This window comes from Apium graveolens, chromosome 9, assembly GCF_009905375.1.
Source record: "Apium graveolens cultivar Ventura chromosome 9, ASM990537v1, whole genome shotgun sequence".
Classification (NCBI taxonomy): Eukaryota; Viridiplantae; Streptophyta; class Magnoliopsida; order Apiales; family Apiaceae; genus Apium; species Apium graveolens.
In genome coordinates this window covers 264,055,509-264,081,829 of record NC_133655.1, presented here as the reverse complement: position 1 = coordinate 264,081,829, position 26,321 = coordinate 264,055,509, and the positions used below count along the sequence as shown (strand labels likewise).

The 26,321-nt window shown below is 42.8% G+C and overlaps 2 protein-coding genes across 2 annotated transcripts; both read left to right on the top strand.

Annotated features, from left to right (window-relative positions):
* Positions 1-3,420: 3,420 nt before the first annotated feature.
* On the top strand, positions 3,421-4,023 carry LOC141686264 (uncharacterized). The gene has a single exon (XM_074491309.1). It carries the CDS (start codon positions 3,421-3,423, stop codon positions 4,021-4,023), a length of 603 nt encoding a protein of 200 aa, XP_074347410.1.
* A 5,837-nt stretch (positions 4,024-9,860) lies between these two features.
* Positions 9,861-10,631, top strand: LOC141684335 (uncharacterized protein At5g01610-like). The gene has a single exon (XM_074489253.1). The coding sequence runs from the start codon at positions 9,940-9,942 to the stop codon at positions 10,450-10,452; it is 513 nt and encodes a 170-aa protein (XP_074345354.1). The 5' UTR covers positions 9,861-9,939; the 3' UTR covers positions 10,453-10,631.
* The last annotated feature ends 15,690 nt before the right edge of the window (positions 10,632-26,321 follow it).

The following is a 26,321-nucleotide window of genomic DNA, read 5'->3' as shown; positions in this document are numbered from 1 at the left end:
AGGGGATGAACAAGGCTGAAGTGCCTCGCTAGTAGAGCCGTCAATTCGTCTGTTTTGTGTATTTTCGTATTTTATATTATGAATGGCTGGCCCAAATCCGAATCCGAACAGTGAAGACCATGTCCCTGAGATTTGATAAAAGAAAGGATTCGATTCGTGTTTAGTGTACCTTCAGTTCGTGATGTGTTTTACGTAATTTAAAATTAATAAAGAAATAAAGATAAATAAAATATATATTTAAATATTAAATTTTTACTAGATAATCTTGAATTAATAGGTCATAAATACTCAAAAGCATGAAATTTAAATTTGTATCTATTTTATGTAAATATTATATGTAAAATATTATTATAAAATATATGTATTCATATAATGTTGATAATTTTTTTAAATATTTATTTATTTCGTGTACTTTGATTTCGTGTCGTGTATCAATGTGTAAATCAAACACCGTTCATGTACTAAAAATATCAAACCAAACTCTTTATTTTCGTGTCGTGTTATCATGTCATGTACGAAATTGCTCGCATTACTCACTGGTCTCATAAAATATAAAATTAACAATTTTTAGGATAATGTATCCCGATCGCGAATCTTTTAAAATTTTGGTTATGAATCAGAAATTTTTTTATCGTAGATAACCCGCAGCCGCTACCCTTCGGGTGCGCACTGGGTAAACCCTACGGGCTCACGCAATAGCCTGCAAACCACGTGAACCAAGGTAAACCGCATTTAAGCGACAAACTTTGACTCAGGAGGCATAATCATAAATTCTCCTTCCGTGAGATTCGAACCTGTGACCAAGAGAATAGTTTTCCTCTCTTTTAAACAGTTGAGTCAACCCTTGCGGGCAAGTAATATTAATATAGCAGTGTAGGAATAAAGGTACTCTTACCAGAAAGAAGTATAAAAATTAAAAAATGGTTTTCTAATACATCATATCAAATACACACGCAAACATTTTTTCTAAAAAATAAAAATACGCTTAAATGTTTCTCTTTTGATATCAATGGCTTTTCACTTGATAGATTTAACGGAACAGGGAGGATTTTGGATGATGATTTATTAAATGGTGAGAGAACTTTACACATGCAATAAAAAGTAATAGGATCGGGATCAATAAAAAATAATACATTTAAATTTTTTTAAAGTAATAAGATTAATAAAAAATATTATTTTAGCAAGTTTATTATTTTATCGGTAATAAAATATACTGTATCCATTATATTGAGATCAGAGAAAATTATTATTTTATCGATAATTATTTAATAGAAGTTTAACCGCAGTTTTCACGTTATAAATGGTTTGCTCTTAACACTATTATCGTAATAGGGATGGTCACTATCAAAATGAACTTGGAAAAATGCATTACGTATTCTTAATAAATTTTGGCTCTTACTCAACTTTCCGTGCTGAGCTCAAATGAGAATGCTGTAAAAATTGGGAGTATTGACCTTATATTAGGGGTGTACGCGGTTCGGATCGGATCAATTTTAGGGTAAAAGTCGAACCAAACCGTGAAAAGCGGTTTTAAAAAATTGTCATCCGCAACCGCATATATTAGGGGTGTACGCGGTTCGGATCGGATCAATTTTGGGGTAAAAGTCGAACCAAACCGTGAAAAGCGGTTTTAAAAAATTGTCATCCGCAACCGCAAATGCGGTTGCGGTTAACCGCGTCATTTGCGGTTGCGAATTTGCGGTTATTGCAGATCAGTTTGCGGTTTAACCACTTATTTTAAAATAATTAATAATTTGCAAAAAAGTAAATTTGGAATGTTAATAAATTGGAATTTAAGTTACGTGATAAATTACATTCAAAAATAAAATATAAACTAATGCTCCGTGTAGAGTAAGGATATTAAAAACATACAAAAATGTGGAGGCGAGAGAAAAAAAAAAAGAAAATGATAAAAAAAATTACATGTTGATTATATTTTTCATTTGTTTGGTTATATATCTTATAATGATTGTGAATTTGATGAATGAAGTCTTAACATTAACCTAAGATTAGTTGATAAATGTGTATACTTATTAATTTTATATGATATCAACTACACTTTTGGAAAAATATTTTATTATAAATATATATTGCGAGTTGCGGTTGCGGTTGCGATTTTGCGATTTTCAAGAATTTAAAACCGCATCCAAACCGCGAATGAGCGATTTTTAAAATTTAAATCCACAACCAACTCGCGTTTCGCGATTATCCGCAAATGCGGTTCGGTTGCGAGCGGTTGAGCGGTTTATTTGTACAGCCCTACCTTACACGAAAGACGAGAATGCAATATTTTTACAATTTTTTGTGTACCTAAATACACCCAATAAGCACTAACTCCCATGAGTTTGGTTCACATGAGTTTGGTGCATTTTGATTGGTTCTCTAATTATAAATATTGATGGACCCCTTGCATTTATAACAACTCCACCGATAAAAATGTACCAAACTCATAAAATTTAGTATTTATTGTGTGGTATTGGGCACACATTAGAAATACCGATATTTTTATTCGGATGAACAATCATGCCGGTATATATGCACTACGAAAATTAAAATCTTACGAGGTAAATGTGTTCATGTAATTCATTAATATCAGACATTATTAATCAAAAGGAAAATGTTAAAAATGCCAAATTTTTACATCAAAAAATTCCCCAAATCTGATATGTCATCTTAATTTTTGGCAACTTTCCTAATAATAATATGAGACCCCGCGTACATTTATATGCGCCCACAAATTAAAATCAGGCATGTGTCAGCCATGTCATTTGGTAAATTTTTTATGAAAAATATTTGGGATATCTAATACTAATCATAGTTGAAATATTGATCTCTTCCATATATATAGAGGGTAATAAGGCATCAAATAATTAGCAAATTAGGGGATAAATCAAAGTACGAAAATTCATATAATTTAAATTATTTTGTTAGAATTCCGTCGTACTATCACTTATCAAGATATTATGCATCTTGCTGGTATAGTTTGGCCTAAACTTTTTTACTTAATTTTTTTTACTTTTGATATTTCAAATTGTTACATTGGAGTTGGACCATATTATTTATGAAAATCTTGCTGGTATAATTTGACCTCGATTAATTTTAACTTAATTATTTTTGATTTTGGGATTTGTGTGCCACTTACTAACATAAAAAAACATTTATTTATGTGACAAGGTTGACACTTAATTTTTTTGTAATAAAAAACGAAAAGATACCAATAAATTAGATAAACACCGAGCCATAACAATTTCAATAAAATATATTTTTCTGCGATACAATGCACTTTTTCTTGCTACAATTAAACACCAGAGAGATGGAATAGGCTTGTCTCTGTGATATGGTAATTCGTTTTGCTCTCTGCAAAGTCATTTTGTCATAGTATTTTGGTATTTTTACAAGTGTAGTATCATCAACATCAATATGGCATCAACAAGCCATATAGTCGAAGCAATGCAACACATAACCTTGGATGAAGAGGAAGAAGGTGGATTAGCTCTGGAGGGTTTTGAGGAAGCGGGACAAGGTGAAAACCTTGGCGATTTTAATGCGAAGTTATGTCTCGTCGGACGTTTTCTAAGTGAAGGCGTAATGGATTTTCAGGCCATGCAACAGACATTAGCAGCTATTTGGAAGCCAGGAAGAGGGGTTTACATAAAGGAGGTGGACGTGAACCTGTACCTGTTCCAATTTTATCATGAGGTAGACATAAAGAGAGTTTTGGACGGAAATCCATGGTCGTTCAACAGGAAAACTCTGATTATAGCAAGGATGAAAGAAGGAGAGATACCAAGATGTGTTAATCTTGATACTCTGGATCTATGGGTGCAAATACATGATCTCCGTGCAGGTTTCATGTCTGAAAGAGTCATCAAAGAGGTGGGGAATTATATAGGGGTTTTCGTTGAGTCATGCCCACGTAACTTTGAAGTAGGGTGGAAAGAATATTTTCGAGTTCGTGTTACGATGAATTTATCAAGCCCATTAAAACGAAAGATGAAACTGAGGAAATCTGGAGAAGAATAGGTATGGATCAGTTTCAAGTATGAAAATGCACCCACTTTCTGTTTCATATGCGGAATACTTGGCCACTCAGATAGGTCCTGCTCACGTTTATTCGATACTCCAACAAATGAGATTGTGAAACCCTACGGTGCCTGGATGCGTGCACCGTTTAGGAAGCCAGTAAAACAGATCGGAGCAAGGTGGTTGCGTGACGGTGGAGCACAGATGGATGCAAAATTTGAAAATCAGGAAACATGAGCAAATCACGGAGGCAAGTTTGCAACAGAAAATCCCGGAGATAATGGTAAGGGAGTAAAGATAGGAGCGGAAAAAATGCAAGTACTGCTAAGGGCGCGAATCAGGGCGTTTTAAATTTATCCAGCTCACTCGAAGGAAGGGATAACAATAATAAAAATACTGATATTAATGTGATAGAGACAAAAAAGAGAAGGACTGATGATGGGCTGGGAGATAATAAAATTATGGGCCTGGATACAGAAATAGGAATGGGCTCTGATACTGAAGAAATGATGACCATGGATCAGGATTTCAGTTAAAAAAACGGAAAGGAGGCGAGTTTCCAGGGGGAGGTTCGCCTAGCATTATGAGTTGTATTAGCTGGAATTGCCGCGGGCTTGGGACCCCGTGGGCCGTTCAATTCCTAACGGAGTTAACTCTCCAAAAGAAGCCCAACATAATTTTCTTAAGTGAAATTCTCTATAAGAAAGGTAGAGTGGAAAGGGTGAGGGATATTTTAGGTTTTGAAGGCGTTGTTACAGTAGAAAGTGAAGGTCATAGTGGTGGTTTAGATTTGCTTTGGAGGAATAAAGATGAGGTTAATCTAAGGTCCTTCAGTAAACACTACATCGACGTTGAAGTCTCTGTGCATGGGTGGGATAAATTTCGCCTTACTGGTCTGTATGGAGAGCCTAATAGAGCCAGAAGAAGAAATACGTGGGATTTGATTCGTTATCTTCACCAGAACTCGCAGCTTCCCTGGTGTATAATTGGTGACATGAACAACACCATTACTCATGAAGATAAGAGGGGTGGTCGACAATATCCTAACTGGTTACTTCAGGGGTTTATACAGGCTATTGAAGACTGTGAGCTAATCGATTTGGAATTAAAAGGATATCAGTTTACTTTTGAGAAAAGCTATGGCACGAACGCTTGGATCGAAGTCAAATTGGACAGAGCCCTGGTTTCACACAGTTTTTTGAATATTTTTAAAAATGTTCAGCTCACAAACTTGGAATTAACGACCTCTGACCATAACCCTATTTTGATTGAGCCAGTGATTACTTCCAATGTGGTTCTTTCAAAGAGGTTTAGGTTTGAAAACGCGTGGCTTCGAGAGCCAATGTGTCAGCAAATAGTAGAAGAAACGTGGAGGATGTACGCAGGTCTTTCGCTGCAGCAAAAAATTGCTAAGTGTGCTGAGTCATTACAGATATGGGGCCAGGAGATTACTGGCAGCTTCAAGAGTAGAATAAAACGGAGTAAGCACATTCTCAAAAATCTGAAGGGTCGACGTGATGCAACATCTATAGAGCAGTATAAAGAAGCAGCCAAACAACTGCATGAAACATATACACAACAGGAAGTTTTCTGGAAGCAACGAAGTAAACAGTTGTGGCTCAAAGAAGGGGATAGTAACAGCAGATTTTTTCACGCGGCGATAAAAATTAGAAGGAAAACTAACACCATCCATTCTCTCCTGGACAACAATGGTCAATCTGTTAGTTGGAACTCAGGTTTGCAGGAGCTGATGATCGTTTACTTCTCAACTCTTTTTAAATCAGCAGAATCGGAATGGGAGCCTGTGATTGAGTGTGTGGACCGACGGATTACAGAAGAGCAAAATCTGGAGCTCTTAACGCCAATTGAGGAAGAGGAGGTTAAACGAGCGTTATTTTCAATGCATCCGAAAAAATCTCCGGGACCGGATGGTATGAGTCCCGGTTTTTACCAAAAATATTGGAATACAGTGGGCAATGATCTTATATCTTTGGTGAAGCGTTTCTTTGACACTGCCTCTTTCGATAACCACCTTACGGACACAAACATAGTGTTGATTCCAAAAAAGAAATGTCCAGTTTATATGACTGATTTACGTCCGATTTCCTTGTGCAATGTGGCATATAAAGTCATCTCTAAGGTGTTGGCAAATAGGCTTAAACGTGTTATTAACGGGATAATCTCTGAAACGCAAAGTGCGTTTATTCCCGGTCGTTTAATTACCGATAATATCATGTTGTCCTATGAAGTCATGCACTTTCTGAAAAGGAAGACTAAAGGAAAGAAAGGCTGGATGGTTTTGAATTTAGACATGAGTAAGGCGTACGACCGAGTTGAATGGGGCTTTTTGAAAGCAATGTTCACAAGAATTGGGTTTAGTAATAATCTGGTAACTCTTTTCATGTCTTGTGCTACTTCAGCTCATTACCAGATATGTCATGCTGGCAGGGAATTTGGAACTATACTTCCGGAGAGGGGTATTCGCCAAGGCGATCCGCTTTCATCATATCTTTTTTTAATTTGCATGGAGGGTTTTACAGCTCTAATTAAAGATTATGAAAGAAGGAAGTTTATTAAGGGCATACGTGTTGCAAGAGGTGCACCTACATTGTCTCACATGTTTTTTGCCGACGATAGCCATATATATTGTCAGGCAAGTAAGTTGGAAGCAGACCATGTTATGAATATGTTGAGTATCTTTGAGAAAGCTTCGGGCCAGCAAATAAATATTGATAAGTCTTCTGTATTTTATAGACTTAATACAGAGACAACAACTAAACAAGCTCTCTGTGATAAGCTTCGTTTCCAAGAGGCTGAGGCAGGTAGCAAGTATTTGGGACTGCCAAACGCATTGGGGCGGAATAAATCGGCTATTTTGGGGTATATAAAGGACATGCTTCAAGATCGTGTCAAGGGCTGGGACAAGAAAATCATTTCTAAAGGAGGAAAAGAAATCTTGTTAAAAACAGTTGCACAATCTCTTCCTAATTATGCAATGAATGTCTTCCTTCTACCTTTGGAGGTTTGCAAAGATTTAGAAAGAATAATGTGTAGGTATTGGTGGAAGAACGATTCAAACAAGGAGAAGGGTATTCACTGGATGTCTTGGGAACAAATGTGTAGAAGAAAGGCTGATGGCGGTCTCGGTTTTCGTAGTTTGAGGGATTTCAATGTAGCCCTATTGGGAAAGCAGGGGTGGAGACTCATTCAACATCCTACTAGCCTGGTAAGCAAAGTTTTTCAAGCTCGTTATTATCCTAGCAGTTCGTTTTTAATGGCCAAGTTAGGAAGTAATCCGAGTTACATCTGGCATAGTATCATAGAGGCCCAGACTCTATTGAAAAGAGGTGCTGTCCGTCGAGTTGGTTCAGGAAGGGAGATCGATATTCTGAACGATCCGTGGTTACCATGTGTTGATGACCCTTTTGTTCGTACGAGGCATGAAGCTCTAGTTAATAACAAGGTTCAGTCGTTAATGGTTACAGGGGAAAGAGTTTGGGATAAGGAGTTAATAGCAGACATTTTTGAGGAACGGGACGCTAACTTAATATCTGCTATTCCGCTTCGAAGTAATATGGAGGACTCTTGGTACTGGAAAGAAGAGAAGTTAGGCCATTATTCAGTGAAGAGTGCATATGGGATGCTGCAAAGGGAGAAGAATGCTAATAGCAATACTGCTGATAACTCTGGTTTCTGGCGGAAGTTATGGAATCTGAAGGTTCCAGCCAAGGTGAAGAATCTGGTATGGCGCGCTGCAACTGGATGTCTACCAACAAAGGTATAGTTAAGAACTAAACATGTGGATATTACTGATAATTGTCCCGTCTGCAACAATGCGTCGGAGTCCATTTTTCACCGTCTGATCTCTTGTCAATTTGCAAGAGATTGTCTGGGTTATGTGACAAATTGTAACAGACACCAAGTGCAGCAGTGCTTCTTGTCATGGCTCGCTGAAATTTTCAACACGAAGCAGATTAAGGAGATCAATAATATTGTAATGGTCTTATGGTCAGTATGGAAGAGCAGGAACGAGCTGGTGTGGAATCAAAGGGGAATGAGTGTTATAGAAGTTGTGGAATCTGCAAAATCATTACTTTACCAATGGCAAAGTGCTCAGGATAAAACATTTGACAGTTTTCTTGGTCTCATAACTCGAGAGGACGGAGCTGATCACTGGAGGTTACCAACGGAAGGAACGGTTAAAGTAAACACATATGCTGCAATTTTCAGTAGCTCAGACCACTTCAGTTTTTCAATGGTTGCTCGCTCCCACAGTGGTGAGATGATAGAGGCTAAATCTGTGGGTAGAAAAGGAGTTATTCAGCCTGAGTTAGCAGAAGCGATAGGTGTCAAGGAAGCTCTTAGTTGAGTGAAGAAGAACAAATGGACGAAGGTCGAAGTTGAAACTGATTGTTTGGTTGTCGTACAAGCAGTCAGAAGCAATGCAATCAAACTCTCATACCTTGGTGGCATTGTAGAGGAGTGCAAGCAATTATTATCGAGTTTCAGAGATCAACAAGTGACGTTGAAGTTTATTAAGCGGTCAGCGAACAAAGTAGCTCATTACGTAGCTAGACACACTTGTTCATTAGCTGATCGTAGTTGGAGGATGGATAATATTCATCCGGATTTCCTACTTATTTTGTATGAGGACTTGAAAGATTAATAAAATTTTATTTCCGTGGCAAAAAAAAAAAAGAAAAAAAAAGAAGAAATATAGTAGCTACTCTCTTTGCCCCCTAGATTGTATATATTGGTGGACGGAAACTCAACGAACATTTTAATACTACTCTAAAGTATATTTCCGTAAATAATTTTTAAATTTTTTTTTCTGAATAAAAATTTGATGTTAGTATTTTAATTAAAAAAAGAGAAAATCAAAAATAAATTTTGGAGATATATTTTATATTCATTTAAAAGTGTGTGTCGAATATTGAAAAAAACCGTATACAATTGAATAGGAGAGATAGAGGATTTATTAAGAAACTGAACCTATTCATTAGAGCATCTCCAATAATGTTAGTTATAATTAGTTGGCTAAATTGGGTCTGTATGATAATATGTAAAATTTGTTTAACCTGTAAGGTATTGTGCTTCGATGGTATTGACTATATTGGTTAGCTATATTTTAAAAATAGTATGTTATTAAAATTTTATGTTGTTATAAATAGAATACTTTACTTCAATATGGTAATAAGTGATTAATTTTTTTTTTTCAGATTTCTTACAAGTCTGCAGTGGTTCAACAAATATAGCCAACATCAAGAGATTGACTATATTTATAAATAAGGGAAATGTACCATTGGAGATGAATTTTTTTTACGTAATCTCTATATTTTTTTATTTATAGTATGTATTAATGATTTTTAACTAAGGGTTCTATGTGGTTGAGATGCTCTTACATTTCAATTAAAATAATTACAAGTATATGTACCCAAAATCACATCGAAGAAATGTCAAAGACGTGCATGTTAAAGGACGTGTACTAAAGTCGATCTCAGATTTCATTTAATCCATGACACACACCGAGTAGCTTGCAGAAAACTTCAAATCTTAAATGTCAATGATATAAAAATATTGTTCCCCCCAATAAAATAGAAATACACCATTTATTTCTACGAGAGTTTTATTTGAACAAATATTTGAATTTTCAAAATGGTTCTCAGATAGGTAAAATTACGTGAATAACAATATATCTTGGAACCTTTTTGAAATCTATTTAATATGATCAAATTGCTCCGATCATCTCGAATCTGATCTTAATTATAATAATTAAGAATAAACCGAATTCAAGTCTATATTTTATTCATTAATACTGAAAAAAAATTAAAAAGTAATTAAACTACTCAAAAATTTTACATATGATTTTCCTAAAATAAAACACATCTCCGAACCAGAATCACAAACCAGAACTCAATGTCTCCGATCACAATCCTCACTATCTCTCTCCTATCCATATCTCTCCTCTCTCTCCCTCCGCCGTCTCTCGCCGGAGACTTCTCCGACGCATACTCCCTCCTCGAATCCTACAATTTTCCGGCAGGTCTTCTCCCAGTAGGCGTAAAAGGGTACGATCTTGATCAATCCACCGGTAAATTCAGTCTTTACTTAAATGGTACTTGTAGTTTCTCAGCCGAAGGATCATATCAGCTTAAATATAAGTCTACGATAAGCGGTCACATTGCGAAAAATAAGCTCACCAATTTAAGTGGGATTAGTGTTAAGATACTGTTTTTGTGGCTTAATATTGTTGAGGTTGATAGAAATGATGATGATATTGAGCTTTCTGTTGGGTTTGCTTCTGCGGTTTTCCCGGTGGGGAATTTCGATGAATGTCCAGAATGTGGGAGTGGGTTGAATTCCAGGTTTGTGAGGCAAAATGGGCTAGTGAGGAAGATGAAATTGGATTCTTTTGTGGAATCAAGTTAGAAACTTTATGTGATTTACACTGCATTTTAGTGAATTGTCACATTGTATCTTGTTATTGAAAAATTGCGAAAATGGATTAGAAGGATGTTTTTTTATCTGAGTATTCATGTTGTATTTCACTGTTTAGTATGTCTACATGAATGATATCTATGTGCATTTGTCTGGAATTGATGATGTAAGATGTTTACAAGTAAAGCATTTTAGTTTATGTATGATAGAATTCATTGGAAAGGTTTAATTTGTTCTTGTTAGAGATTACGTGATATGGCAGGGACGAAACTAGGAATTCAAAAGCGGGTGGGCTCAACGTATCACTAGCCAAGTTTCACACACAGAATTAGGACTTTAGCTTCAGTGCTCACTCTTAGTACTGATTTTTATTTATTTTGGAGAGGATTTATATATGATAAATAGCAGTGGCCGTGAATTAGTAATCAGATATTACTTGGTTTGGATAGATTGGATAACTTACTGAGCTTCACACATAGTCGGACTAAGAAAACACATAATATACATAAGCAATAATTTTTTTCTTTAAAATCATCCTGGGCTTAAGCCCAGGTAAATCCTTATTTAGTTCCGTCTCTGTGATTATGGTGACTAGGCTGTAGGGAACAAGGTTTTTGAGAGAAATTTGTAATGTGTTACTCATCACGATATAACAATTTAATGCTTCATATGCTTGATGGCTAGCCGAAAGCCACTACTTCGGATGGTGGTTACTGGTTACTCAAGAACCTTTTCTAGAGAACACACTTACCTCAGGCCGCTAACAAAATGCTGCCCCATATTATATAAACTATAAACCCCGAACTAAGCTAAGGACTCGAAGACTAAGAGTCTTCTGTCACAGTCCCCAGTCTCAGCAGGAAAACTAAAAAAATTATCCTACACTCGTTGCCCTTGCGCCAGCTTTCATACTCTAGTAGCCTCCTATGGTTTAGAGCACCTGTTAGTCTGTTACTCTCCCAATAAAATGCTGACATGTGTAGGGTTAACGGAGAATTCCCCACCCAGTAACTTCCTCTTTGACGTATAATCAGTCATCCGATTATTTTGTCTTAAGCTAATTCCTCTATGACTTGCGCTAATTTCAACTCCTGCTACCACTACAAGAGTCGTTATTGCACTAATTTTTATTTAAGGCAGTTGGAAACATCGCCTGATTACGACGATTTTTTGGCAGTCACTCCTTGAGCTATACATAGTAAATGAATCTGATGGAGAAGGTTAATCACAAAAAAGATATCTCACATACTCTTTCTCTTCCAACCGTATTCTCTCTTCTAAATTTTTTAATCCACCTGCAACTATAGTTTTGATCATCCATCTGCTTAACCATTTGAGTCAGAAGAGTTGTTTTACTCGAGACCAGGATTTTTAAGGCAATCCGGAGACTTTATAAAGCCATAGGGACCAGAGTTGTGGAAGAACACAAAAAAAACAATTCTAACTTTAGATAGGGTGTCTGACTGTTACTGCTTGCTGAAGCTCGATCAGCAGCAGGTTATCTGATTTAGCTGCAACCTGAAATTATATTACTGATCATTGATCAATTCTTATTATTGATTGTTTTTATGTTAATAATCTTAATAATGCTTGTTGCAATAGATCTTGAGCGCCTGAGGCCTGAGGCCTGAGGGTATCGTCGGAAAGGTTATTACTTGTCATCTTTACAGTTATGAGCTATAAGACTAAAGCTTGAAGAGTTAAGGTCTACAAATCCAGGATGTAGCTATGAGATACAATCAATATCAATTTTATTTTTGAATATATGTTCATTTCCAGAACTTTTTGTATTGCCAAGGTGAACCTGGACCCTGGAGATGAATAAGATTTGATACTGTAATTTGTAAGGGCTAACAGTATAGAAGTCTAGTTGGTAGGCTATAATTTTCTATGCCATGTTTGTTAGCTTGGTTATGAAAAAGATGATTTTTTAATCTACTTGTGTTCTCGAATATCAAGGGAAGTTTAGGTTTAGTTACATAATTTGTTTCCTATTTTCTTGTTATCCAATTGTACTCTAGAATATCTTCAAGTAATGTAAGAGTAAGTACAGCTAGCTGCAGGTCGTTTTATAATTTGCTTTGTGGACGACCGTAGATAGGTTAAATGCTGGAATCTGGTGAAATTTTAAGTTCCCCAATTATCATAGGGTTAAATTTTGTAATGAATTTTTGGTTCCTGTTATGCAAAGAAGCAGATTCTGGTTTGGAAGTTTTTTGGAATTAGTCAAGGTCAGCATATGTATATTCTTTGACTTTGAGTGTAGTCCTAATATAGGTTGGGTAAGAGGGCCTATTTACTGGACATCTCATTGCGTCGGATGAATATAGAGTGGTCACTGCTGCAAACGGGAATATCACTGATAGCATAAAGATTTTGTGTAGCTATTATGGTAGATTAGTAAAGGCCAAGCTTGTCGTGATGGTCATGTGTTAATCTGCCATCTGCCAGGTCTTCAGCCCCTGAAAAGAGTTCTTTTTTTCTTAATGAAAATTAAGGGTAAAGCGACATACATCCTAGCAAGGGTATCTATACGCAAAATAGTTTGCTTTGTCTTTGTTAACGCAGACAGTTGGTTAATGTCAGGGTATCTATACCCTGAGTAAGAGATTATTGCTGTAGAAGTTTGTTTAAGATGACAAGGGGGCTTGGCCTTGAAGCTGGAGAAGGGTAGGGGTTTGGAGAACACCTGGTTGTTAAATGCAATCAATCAAGATTAAATTGCTTTCAGTGGAGGTGGTATATCTGTTAAATGTATAGCAAACAGCTAATTCTTATAGAATAATCAATCTGTTGTCCCTTTAATGTGCAACGGAGTGCAGTCAGTCCTTATTAAGTGCTGAATATATGCTTTATTTCCAAGTGTTTATGCTTAAAACATAACCATATGGGTCTTTAAGTCTTTTATATTAATTCTATGCTCTATTTCTCACTATGTTATAGTTTATTATTAGGCATCATACATTATTCACTTCACGGTGACACCGGGGAATTTATAATTTATTTTTTTGTATTTTTAGTAATAAAGTACAAATGATTACATACGTATCAGTTCATTACATCTCTCTGAGATTTTTCTATCTAAAGGACCACATTCAATAATCTACCTTTCACAAAAAATAATACTTATTCTGACTCCTAAAAGGAAGTTCAACGATATCTTAGTTGAAATCTTAAATATAATATAAAATATTATGTCCTAGTAATTTATAACATATTTATCTTACTTGAACTCCAACAATGTGCATTATTCTCATTATATATTTAATATTTTATTATTAAAAGTTTACTATCATCATTAAAGTACAACTAGGGACCTATGCCTGCGCTACGCGTGCTAATACGATCCTTAACTGATTTATTTTTCATTATTATGTATAAATATATTGTTATGCCCGCTTTCGGCCATGGGCCCTAAACAGGTCCCTGTGGGTGCATTAAATAGCTGGACTCTTGTGTGTGGGCTAGAACCATGGATTTATATGACTTGGGCCAGCACATGCGGGCTGGGCTCGCAACATGCGAGCTGGGTTCACATGCGGGCTGGGCTCGTAACATGCGAGCTGAGTTTACATGCGAGCTGGGCTCATGACATGAGAGCTGGGCTCATGACATGAGAGCTGGGCTCAAACATGCGAGCTGGGCTCAAGTGAGGACATGCGAGCTGGGCTCACACATGTAAGGTGAGCTCATATTTGTCATTTGGGCTCTCATATGCGAGCCGAGCTCGGTTGTGCCCACGCGAGGTGGGCTCAGGTGCCTTCATGCGAGGTGGGCTTAGCTGCCCATACGCGGGCTGAGCTCATGAGCCCACATCTTATAGAAACAGAGGTAACATTATATTTATTATTTGAAGGCGGTGCGGGCCGAGGTGACCAGGCCGGGTCGCATTGAAAGACTTTGTGTGCAACATGGAAAGTGACTCATAGATGACTGAGTTGCTCGTAGATTTCGGGGTCGACACGGGTTGTTCCTACGATCACGGGAAGGATTGCGGAGATGCCGCGAGATTGTAGGAAGCGTGTGGAGCCGATCGAGATTTACGTGACTAATTGGCTGAAGGCCTGACTTTATCGTGGGCTTGGGCTGCACGGGCTGAAGAGTCCTAACCCTAGCCTACGTGACTTGTTCCCCAAGAACTACGTAAGGCTTGATCCCTATAAATAGGGTACGTAGGCACTTGTATGGGACAGGAGTCGACACTTGATAGAGAATAACAAACCCTATTCTTTCTTAAGGAGTCCACATACAAGCTCAGCCACCACCAAACAACCTTCCTCCGCCCTCAAACACTGTCCTTGATCTTTGTTCCGCCCATTAACCTCCACAACATTGTTATACGAAATTCTCCCTATAACATTTGGCGCTAGAAGGAGGGGATCTCGTTCATCTTAGGGAGAAAGATGACCAAAGAAAGCAAGCAAGCGACGACACCAGGGAGCGGAGGCAAGAAGGACCCTACTTTCGAACACACGCCCCCAGAGAATCAGGCGCCACCTCCACCAATTGCAACCGTGGACGGGCAGGCTGTGATGACGTATCTCGAAGGGCTGGCCGATCAGATGAATCAGATCAACGCCCGAATGTCAAAGGTAGAAAGAAGCTCGGTCCGGAACGCCAAGCGTAAGGCGCGCCGCCTCAAGGTCTCACAGCGTAGCTGGAAGGGCAAAGGCCCTCAGAAGAAGCTGATCCACGATTTTGATGACGTGGCAACCGAGACCAAACAGAAGAAAGAAACATCAGGTGAAAAGGAAGATATACCCCGAGGCCATGATGAGCGGGGCAGCCAGATCTCTACGAGATCGGGGCCGAAGCCAGCTTCATCTGAGGCAAGGTCAACTAGCGTGCTAGACCGAGTGGGTAGAAAACTAAGCGAACATGACCTCAGGCTCAAATTGGAGAATTGTAAGAAGGAGAGAGAAGAGAAAGAGCCCGTGGATAAAAGAGGCTCGAAAAGGGAACGGGCAACGACCCCTCCGGAAAGACGTCAACACACCTCACCCAGGAGGGAGGAGCGACATAGACGCAGATACAATCGTGAAGAGGAGTCGCAGGACCGAGCTGGAGGAGGGGGACGCCGCGAACGACCTCAGGGCTCACATCATTCGAGTAATGCGGGAGGTGACAGAGAAGGAGAAGTTGTTAGAATAAGGGACCTGAGAAGGATCTTAGATGAGATGGAGCAAGAGAAGAGAGGGCCCCCTGCTTCGGCTGCCCCCTCTCCGTTTACGGCTGCTATCCGATCATCCCCCCTACCTCGGGTGTTTAGGCACAACCCCGACCTTCTATTCAACGGCGAAGCCGACCCGGCGGAGTACCTTATTCAATTTAACACTGAGATGGAAGTCTATCAGGTGCCGGAGATGACCCGTTGCAGACTCTTCGCGGCATCACTCAGAGGTAGTGCCCAATAATGGTTCTCCAAGTTGGGACCGGCTAGCATAAGAACGTGGAGGCAATTAGAGGACTTGTTCGTCAGACAATTTCAGTCGACCCTCCACTATTCGCCTCCTGTGGCCACGTTAGCCAACATCAAGCAAAGGGAGAGGGAGCCCTTGGCAGAATACTTTCGTCGGTTCAACGCCGAGGTCCCCAAGGTGAGAGGAGCCAGTGAGGAGACCATCAAAAATTTCTTGATAGCAGGGCTGAAAGAAGGATCGAAATTTTGGAAGAGCCTCCAAGCGAGTGAGCCGAGGACCTTGGCCGAGTTCTATGAGCAAGCCGAACCCTTCAAGAGGGTAGAGAAATCGATGAGAGAGCTGAAAATCAGCGAAAGCTATCGAGACAAGAGGGACCGATCCTCAAGCCCTGACGAAAGGAGGAAGACATATCGGCGTAGTTCGAGCCCGAAAAAGTCTGCCCGTGGCAAAGAGACCACTAAAGATTCGGGAAGGCCTTATACAAGCAAATGGCAGACACACACCCCTCTGGTAGCCTCTATCGACCACATATATGCTACATATGTGGGGAAGGGGGTATTCAGGAAGGCAACTCCTCTCACAGACTACAATAAAAGAGACACTTCGAAGTATTGTGCATACCATGAGGCCACCGGACACGATACAGCTGATTGTAGACAACTAAAGGATGAGATCGAGACTTTGATTAGACAAGGGAAGCTTACGGAGTGGGTTGTCAAGGAGGTTCGAAGACACAGGACGGATTATCATACCGTCCCTCCTCCACCCCCAGAAGACAAAGAAAGGGTCCCTCGGGCTGGTAGTATTCATATTATTCTAGGCGGGTCTCACATTGGTGGAGACAGCCGGAAGGCGATGGACAGATATGCCCGGGAAGCAAAGGACAAGCCACTCACCAACGTCAATCATCTAAGCCAAAGGCCCCCGGAGCTCTTTGAAAGGGAGGTCGATGATATCGTGTTTAAAGAGAATGATGCAAAATGGGTGCATTACCCTCATACCGATGCCCTAGTCATAAAAATGAAGATTGGGACGGTGAATGTTCACCGAGCAATGGTGGACACCGGGAGCTCGGCTGATGTTTTGACTTATGATGCCTACAAAAAACTGGGATTATTGGATAGAGAATTAACCTCAACAGGTGGGCACCTGTACGGGTTCACGGGAGACTCGATCGGAGTGAAAGGGACAATTCGGCTCCCGGTGACCATAGGAGAGGAGCCTCATGTGGCCACCCAGATCGCTATGTTTACAGTCGTAGACCAGCCTTGTGCCTACAATGTTATAGTGGGCAGACCCCTTATGAGGGCAATGAGGATGGTGACCTCGATCCATCATATGACGATAAAATTCCCAACCCCCACGGGGGTAGGCATCTTGAAGAGCTGTCAATACGAATCCAGGGTCTGCTACAACCAGGCACTCAAAGCGGCCGAGTCAAGAAATGCCTCAAGGGAGATAGCTGAAGCAGGTGAGTGCGACATCCCCATGGAAGAGGCAGAGGGCAGGAAAAGAATACGTTCTGAGGGCCACGAGACTTGTAATTTGATTTCAATTGAGGAGTTGCCCGAGAACTACTTCGAGCACATGGGAATTCATGTGGAACCACGCCCAGGGGCCTTACTAATGGAAGCATCTCAGCCCATCATGTTGATACAAGAGGGGATTGTAGAGGAAGCAAGTGATGAAGAAGAGAGCCCAGAACAAATCACTGCAACACTTAGGAGAGGGAAGTGGGCACACAAAGAAACAACCATCACTATGGACCCAATCACTCGAATTGTAACTGCGACCTCTGAACGCTTGATAAACCCGACCCAAGCTCACCAAACCGAGCTCAAGGATGCGGAAGGTTTGGCAATCACGGAAATGGAAAAAACTAGCGAGGCTCGAGCAGATCTAGACCCGAGAATGCCCTCAATGGTCGAGAGGGCCGGGGCCGCAGAGGACACAATCCCGATCTTGGTAGACTCAAATGATCCCTCCAAGGTACTCAGAATAGGCTCTAACCTAAGTCCTGACTTGAGAGTGGATCTAGCCCGCTTCCTAAGGGAGAATTTGGATGTCTTTGCATGGTCACACTCCGATATGATAGGGATTGACCCAAATGTCATGTGCCACCGGCTCAACTTGGACCCGAAAAAGAAGGGGGTTAGGCAAAAGAGACGGCCGATTAGTGGAGAGAGGGCAGAGGCCCTCAGAGAAGAAGTGGATAGATTAATGGAGGCAGGACTTGTGAGAGAAGCCTTCTACCCCGTGTGGCTGGCCAACCCTGTGCTTGTCAAGAAGCCCAATGGCAAGTGGAGGACATGTGTAGACTTCACCGACCTGAACAAAGCTTGCCCGAAGGACAGCTTTCCTCTACCCCGAATCGACCAGCTGGTTGATTCCACGGCTGGGCACGCGCTGCTTAGTTTTATGGATGCTTATTCGGGATATAACCAAATCCCCATGTATGGGCTAGATCAGGAGCACACCTCCTTTATTACTGATCGGGGCCTTTACTGTTACATCGGGATGCCCTTCGGGCTCCTTAATGCGGGGGCAACCTATCAGAGGCTGGTGAATAAGATGTTCAAACATTAATTGGGGAAGACTATGGAGGCCTATGTAGACGACATGCTGGTAAAATCGAAAGAAGCGAGGGATCATGTCCGCCACCTGGCAGAAATGTTCCAGATCCTAAGGGAGTACAGAATGAAACTCAACCCCCAGAAATGCGTGTTTGGGGTTGAATCGGGGAAGTTTTTGGGATTTATTGTCAACCATAGAGGCATTGAGGCCAACCCAGCCAAGATACAAGCCCTACTCGAGATGAGATCCCCTCGACGGGTGAAGGATGTTCAAAGCTTAACGGGACGAGTGGCTGCCTTAAACCACTTCGTCTCAAAATCCTCCGATAAATGCCAAGAGTTCTTCAAAGCAATCAAAGGAGTGGGGAGGAACTTTAAGTGGACCGAAAAATGTGAGGAAGCCTTTCAGAACATAAAGAAGCATCTCAGTAGCCCTCCCATGTTGTCCAACCCAAAAGCAGGAGAAACTTTGATTCTATACTTGGCCGTCTCCGACTTTGCAATAAGTGCAGTATTAGTCCGAGAGGAGGATGGTGTCCAGCTCCCGGTATATTATGTGAGTAAAAGGCTAGCCGATGCCGAGACTCGATACACAAGCCTCGAAAAGCTAGCGTATGCTCTGATTCTGGCCTCCCGAAAACTCAGGCCCTATTTTCAGGCACATAAGATAGAAGTGCGAACCTCCTACCCCCTCAGACAAGTGATGCATAGACCAGAATCTTCTGGTCGAATGTTGAAGTGGACGGTTGAGCTCGGCCAATTTGAGGTGGATTATAAGCCAAGGACTGCGATCAAAGGCCAAGCCCTGGCCGATTTTGTGCTAGAATTTCCCCCACATCAAGAAGTGGAGCCGGGAGCCCTTATTGTTATACCTAGCACAGAAGAAGTTGGACTGGAAAGACAAAATAGTGCCCCATGGTGGAGCCTATATGTGGATGGTGCCTCTAACGGTGATGGAGCAGGAGCTGGAATCGAGCTAATCAGCCCAGAGGCTCACAAAATCAGACATGCGACCCATCTGGCCTTTCATGCAACCAACAATGATGCTGAGTATGAGGCCCTGATCAACGGTCTCAAGCTAGCTTTGGAAATGAAGGTCGAGAATTTGAATGTGTTTAGTGACTCCATGATTGTGGTCTATCAGATAAATGGGGGGTATCAAGCTAAGGGGCCGAGAACAGAGCTTTACCTGAAGTGCGCACAGAGGATAATCGCAAGATTCAACGAGGTGAGGCTGGAACTAATCCCGCGTGGACAGAATGAAGGCACGGACGAGCTAGCTAAGCTCGGCTCACGCCGCGAGAGCACTTTGCTAGGGACCGTGCCACTTGATATACAGAGGCAACCTAGTGTGCCTGAGCACGAGGTGGGCAGCCTCAATAATGAGCTCGGCCCCACGTGGATGACACCTATTCTAGCATACATAAGAGAAGGCTCACTTCCGGACGAAAAGAACGAGGCAAGGAGAATAAAATACAAAGCAGCCCGCTATGTGATATACGACGAGATTCTATACAGAAGAGGGTTCAGTGTTCCTCTTCTCAAATGCATACATGGGGAGGAATGCAACTACATCCTAAGGGAAGTACACGAGGGTATTTGTGGCAATCACTCGGGGGGTAGCTCTCTAGCTCAGAAAATCCTCCGTCAAGGCTACTACTGGCCAACGCTGAAAAAAGACGCCTTTGAATTCTCCCGAGCTTGTGATAAGTGTCAGCGATATGCCAATTATTACAGCAACCCCGTGGCCTCTCTCACATCCCTCATGAGCCCCTGGCCCTTCTCCATGTGGGGAATTGATCTGATTGGGGAACTCCCGAAGGCCAGGGGAGGCGTCAAGTATGCGGTAGTTGCGGTAGACTATTTCACTAAGTGGGCAGAGGCCGAGCCCCTAGCCACTATCACAGCGAGAAAGCTCAGGGAGTTTGTATACAGGGCTATTGTATGTCGCTATGGCATCCCTTACAAGCTGATATCTGACAATGGGAAACAATTTGATAGCAAGGAGATGCGAGAGTTTTGTGAGCAGCTGGGGATTCAGAAGAGCTTTAGCACAGTCTGCCACCCCCAGAGTAACGGGCAGACAGAGGCTGTTAATAAAATCATTAAGCATACCTTAAAAGCAAAGCTTGAAGAGAAGAAAGGAGCATGGCCAGAAGAACTCACCCAGGTCCTATGGTCTTACAACACTACACCCCGAACCACAACTGGAGAGACCCCTTTCTCTCTGGTGTATGGGTGTGAAGCTATGGTGCCCGTTGAAGTGGGAGCAGGATCTTTTCGAAGGGACAACTATGACTCAGAGGAAAACGAGGTCAATCATCGGCTCTATTTGGATATGATCGAAGAAACTCGAGAAGAGGCTCAGATCAGGATTGCGGCATATCAGCAGAGGACAGCTAGGCATTACAACAGTAAGGTTCGAGCCCGAACTTTCAAGGTGGGAGATTTAGTTCTGCGCCGGGTCATGCCAAATACCAAGGTGGTGAGTCACGGAGTCTTGGGAGCAAATTGGGAAGGCCCTTACAAGATAAAATCGGTGCTCTGGGAGGGAACCTACCACCTCAATGATATGCAAGACAAGTTGATCCCAAGAGCCTGGAACGCGGAACACCTTCGCAAGTATTATCAGTAATATTATTCTTTTCAGACTTAGTATTATCTTCAAATATTCCTAAGTCTCGGGGGGTAGTGCCATATAGGTGCCTCCCTGAGACCACAAGCATGTATTCCTTTCACTTCCCATTATCTATGAATAAACGATTGATCTCTATTTGTGCACTTGATATTTTAACTTCTGTTAATAGATTAAATACCCAGCAGGGGACCCCATCCTTGGGAACCCATGCGAGGACAGAACAGTTGTTTTATTAACATGTTAAATCAAGCTGGGCCCCGACCCGCTTGATGCCAAGAACATGAAACGAGCCGGGCCACGGCCCGCTTAGGCAAATACGAACACATAGTAGATAAAAGATGTGGATAGAGATATAGGCCCGCGATGCGAGCTCATACCCTGGCCCTCAAAACCATAAATGCGACCCAGGGGGCCCAGCCCTCCATCAAACATACTCAAAGTTGCATGATGCGAGGAGAAGACACATGCGAGCTCCTAGTGCGAGCACACCTACAACACCTGCGAGTCGATGTGGGCTTGTTCCACTTGGCATTCTCTTTCAATGGTTGTTTGATTGAACAAATGACACGAGCTGAATAAATTGGGCTCGCAGTGAAGGGGTAACGCTCGCCATAAGCGGCCAGAGTTATGATTACTTTTTGGTCAGTAGAAGCATGGTAAAAAAAAAACAGCTAGCACCGTAAAGACATACGCGGGCACAAAAAACTTAGACATTTTTTACAAACAAAAGTTAAATAAGTTATGCCCCGAGGCAGAATATTTCAAATACAAGCGCGAGGCGAGAGGGGTGCCCGCTTACCCAGTCAAAAGTCTAGTTCTAATCAAAATTACATTAAGGGTTATCAGCCTCTGCTCCCTCACGATTTTCACCAGCGACCTGGGCCTTCTCGGCCGCGAGCCGAGCCTCCTCAGCAATTTGGGCATCCCTCTCCATCTCCAGCTTCAACTTGTCAGCATGCCTCGCTGTGCTCGCACCCAGAGCCGCCCAATCGAAGTCAGGAACCTTCTTCATAAAGACTTTCATGAAATTCCTGGCCCCCAGGTTCCTAGCATCAGCGAGGGCGGCCTCATGGCCCTCGGTCAGGGCAGAAACTGATCCCTCCAGCTCAAGCACCCTCTCCTCGAGGGCATCCTTCTCCTTCTTACATGCCTCAGCAGCCAGGTCATGAGCCTCCTTCTGCTCCCTTAGGGCCTTGTCGTGAGCAGCATTCAGGTTAACTAACTTCTGATTATAGTTGTTCACCAGCGTAACTTTCTCTTGCCCGTGCTCAGCGACCTTACTCTGAAGGGACTTGACTTTAGCCTCGAGCTTTGTGTTGGTCTGGCTGAGGGCTCGCATCTCTCGAGCCTTAGATAACTGACGATAGTATACTTCGGCCGCGGCTCGGGAGAGTGCATCCTGGTTAACCTCGAGAGCAGAGAAAGACCAATCCTTTAAATCCTGCTCGCTGATGTGACCTTGGGCGAGCCGGCCGAATGTGGTCGCGACCGCATTGGCAGAAGAAGAAGAGGGAAGAGGAGCATCAGAGGGAGCAGCTTTCTTTGGCTCAGGCTCTCCAGTTTTTCCTTCTTTACCTCTATGCCTCTTTAGTCGAGGAGAGGGCCCTGAATCCTTGAGATGCTCGGAGAGAGTAGTCATGCGGGCCGGAGGATTGGCCTGAGATCGAGCCCTTGTGCTCGCAGCTGCGGGCTGAACTGGGCCCGAGGCCGCAGCCTGCTCAGCCTCTTCCATGAAGGGGATAGGGGAGATGGCCATTTCTAAAAAAGAAAATAACAAAGCAATAGATTAGTCACAGCATGATGCAAAGGAAAGAAGTAATGCGAGCATGTGAAAAATATGGAGAATTAAAGTGCGATGTGAAACAAGATGCATGCAGGAAAAAGTGAGCACACGAGCTCGCGCATGCGAGCAGCCAGGCCCGGACGTGCGAGCCCGATATTCTTACCCTTTCTGGATCTCTTCCTAGATTTCTTCTGAGGAGTCAGCCTCACTCCTTCCTTCAAAAACCCACATGCGACCAGATTGGAGGTCGTTATGAGTTTTCGGATGTCCCGGTCCGCCTTAGGAAGGTTTAGAAGACTGTCCGCGTTTATCTTTTCCTGTCCCACAAGAACAGTGCGAGGCGGGGTGGCTGGAGATGAAAGAAATTCTTGTTAAAAGGAAAGAGCTATGGTAGAAGAGACGAGAGCGGGCAAGAGAAAACTTACATGGATTATAATAAAAATGAGTCTGGACTCGAGGCACCTCGTGGATATAGAAGTAAGGGCTTTTCCACTTCCCTGAGTTGCTCGGCCCGTTGTGGATGAGGTTCTTCTTGTTGAAGCACGGCCAGACAGAGAAGTAGAAATATCCAAAGTCGTTAGGAGAATGCTTCAAATGGAGGAAGTAACCCAGCTGCCTCGCGGTTAGAGAAGGGTACCCGCATTTGTGGTACATGATGTACAATGCGAGGGCGGCCCGGTATCCGTTTGGATTGATCTGAAGGGGTGCGAGCTGGAAGTACTCGCAAACATCTTTAATGAAGGGATGGAGAGGAGAGGAGATTCCCAGCCTTAATAGGAAGGTGGACAAGACCATGCGAGGCACCCTACCTCCATTCTCCGAGTGATTGAATCTATAGCATCTCATATGAGGTAGGGGCAAGACAATATGGCCCTCGAGCTGAAACTGCTCAATGTGCTCGGCCAGATGTTTCTGAGTCAGCGAGGTAGGCAGGTCGCGACAAGCGAGCACCTTAACCTCCTCGTTTGCAGTTGAGCTCTCCTCCCCATCAGGAATGATCTGCCTTTTGAAAATAATCTCACCCTCGAGCTCGGGCTGGGCAGGAGGCACATAAGGCTCAGGAGAGGCCGCGGGGACATAATTATAGTTACAAATCTTGTACTGACTTGTAACATCTGCCACCTCCTCGCTCTGAGGAGAGTCATAGGACCAATGCGAGCCGTCCTCTTCACCCTCGAGTCCCAGGATGGGATATTCAGCAGCTACAGGCTTTTTTCCTTTCTTCCTGGTGTCATAGTATGCACTCCCCAGGTCGCTGTCAGTTGATTCTGAGTCAAGGTGAATGGGGTCGAGGTGGTTAGCTGCTGCTTGCCTCAGACGGGCTGCCCTCTCTTCAGCCATTTCTCTTAAAATCTCCTCGGCTCGGTCTTTATCCAAGGGAGCAGGCTCGCGGTTTAGCAGCTCTTCTACCCCAAGGGAGGCTGGAATATGAGAGAGGTCCACGGGCCTATTTCTCCAATTATATATATTCTTCTCCCTGGTAAAATCCTCAGGGTTCGGGTCGAGGTGAATATCAAGCGAGCCGGACCCAGCTGCTCGCATTGAGTTCTCAACTCTGGCAATGTTCAAAGCCCCTTGAGGGGTGATAGCTGAGCCGGGAGAGATAGGTTGGCTAAGACGACCAGAAAGAGAGGTCAGCTCGCGTTGGAAGTCCTTGGAGCCTCGCTGCTCAGGAGGGTATTGGTTTAATGGAGATGGAGTAGCTGAAGAGCAAGCCGGGCTAGCAGAGGTGCGAGCCGGGCTCGAGGAAGAGCGAGATGATCCATAGGAGCGGGCTGAAGACGCACTCGACATCTGTAAAAGATGGTGAAAATTAGTGTGTGGCCCTAAAAAAGAAAAAAAAACAAGTATGGGATCGCACCTAAGTGTCCTCACATCTCACACGGGATCACACCTAAGTATCTAAACGAGCAAAAGGACTCGCATCGCGCGTTGTGGTTGTGTGTGAACTCGCATCGAACAGGTGGTGTGTGCTCGTATGGTGTGCGTGAATAAAGCATGAATAAAAAACGGGCTCGAATCGAAGAGTACCTGTGGGAGAGGTGTATGAAGATCCTGATGAATCTGGTCCCGGAGAATATCGCCGCCGGTAGACGGTTCTTGTTGAAATGATAATCTTCGCCGTGGTAGATCCTTGAGCAAATTGAGCAGCAATTCAGGAAGTGTTCTTGGAAATGTGAGAAATGAATTGAAATCTCACATATTTATAGGGGATAGGAGAGAGAAAGGAGGAGGCGACACGTGTCGTCATCTCATAAGATGACACGAATCCCCACGCCAGCTGTCCAACGGCTGTCAAAATGAATGCAAAGATGAAAGGCATGCGAGGCGAGACACGCGAGGCGGCTTGGTGCGGCCTGGTGGGCTCACACTTGCGAGGCCATAAAAAGATTAGAAAATACCTAGCCTCAAGATGCGACCAGGAATTTTGGGGGGTAGTTGTTATGCTCGCTTTCGGCCATGGGCCCTAAACAGGTCCCTGTGGGTGCATTAAATAGCTGGACTCTTGTGTGTGGGCTAGAACCATGGATTTATATGACTTGGGCCAGCACATGCGGGCTGGGCTCGCAACATGCGAGCTGGGTTCACATGCGGGCTGGGCTCGTAACATGCGAGCTGAGTTTACATGCGAGCTGGGCTCATGACATGAGAGCTGGGCTCATGACATGAGAGCTGGGCTCAAACATGCGAGCTGGGCTCAAGTGAGGACATGCGAGCTGGGCTCACACATGTAAGGTGAGCTCATATTTGTCATTTGGGCTCTCATATGCGAGCCGAGCTCGGTTGTGCCCACGCGAGGTGGGCTCAGGTGCCTTCATGCGAGGTGGGTTTAGCTGCCCATACGCGGGCTGAGCTCATGAGCCCACATCTTATAGAAACAAAGGTAACATTATATTTATTATTTGAAGGCGGTGCGGGCCGAGGTGACCAGGCCGGGTCGCATCGAAAGACTTTGTGTGCAACATGGAAAGTGACTCATAGATGACTGAGTTGCTCGTAGATTTCGGGGTCGACACGGGTTGTTCCTACGATCACGGGAAGGATTGCGGAGATGCCGCGAGATTGTAGGAAGCGTGTGGAGCCGATCGAGATTTACGTGACTAATTGGCTGAAGGCCTGACTTTATCGTGGGCTTGGGCTGCACGGGCTGAAGAGTCCTAACCCTAGCCTACGTGACTTGTTCCCCAAGAACTACGTAAGGCTTGATCCCTATAAATAGGGTACGTAGGCACTTGTATGGGACAGGAGTCGACACTTGATAGAGAATAACAAATCCTATTCTTTCTTAAGGAGTCCACATACAAGCTCAGCCACCACCAAACAACCTTCCTCCGCCCTCAAACACTGTCCTTGATCTTTGTTCCGCCCATTAACCTCCACAACATTGTTATACGAAATTCTCCCTATAACATATATATTTTCAGAAAATATATTATATTTGTATA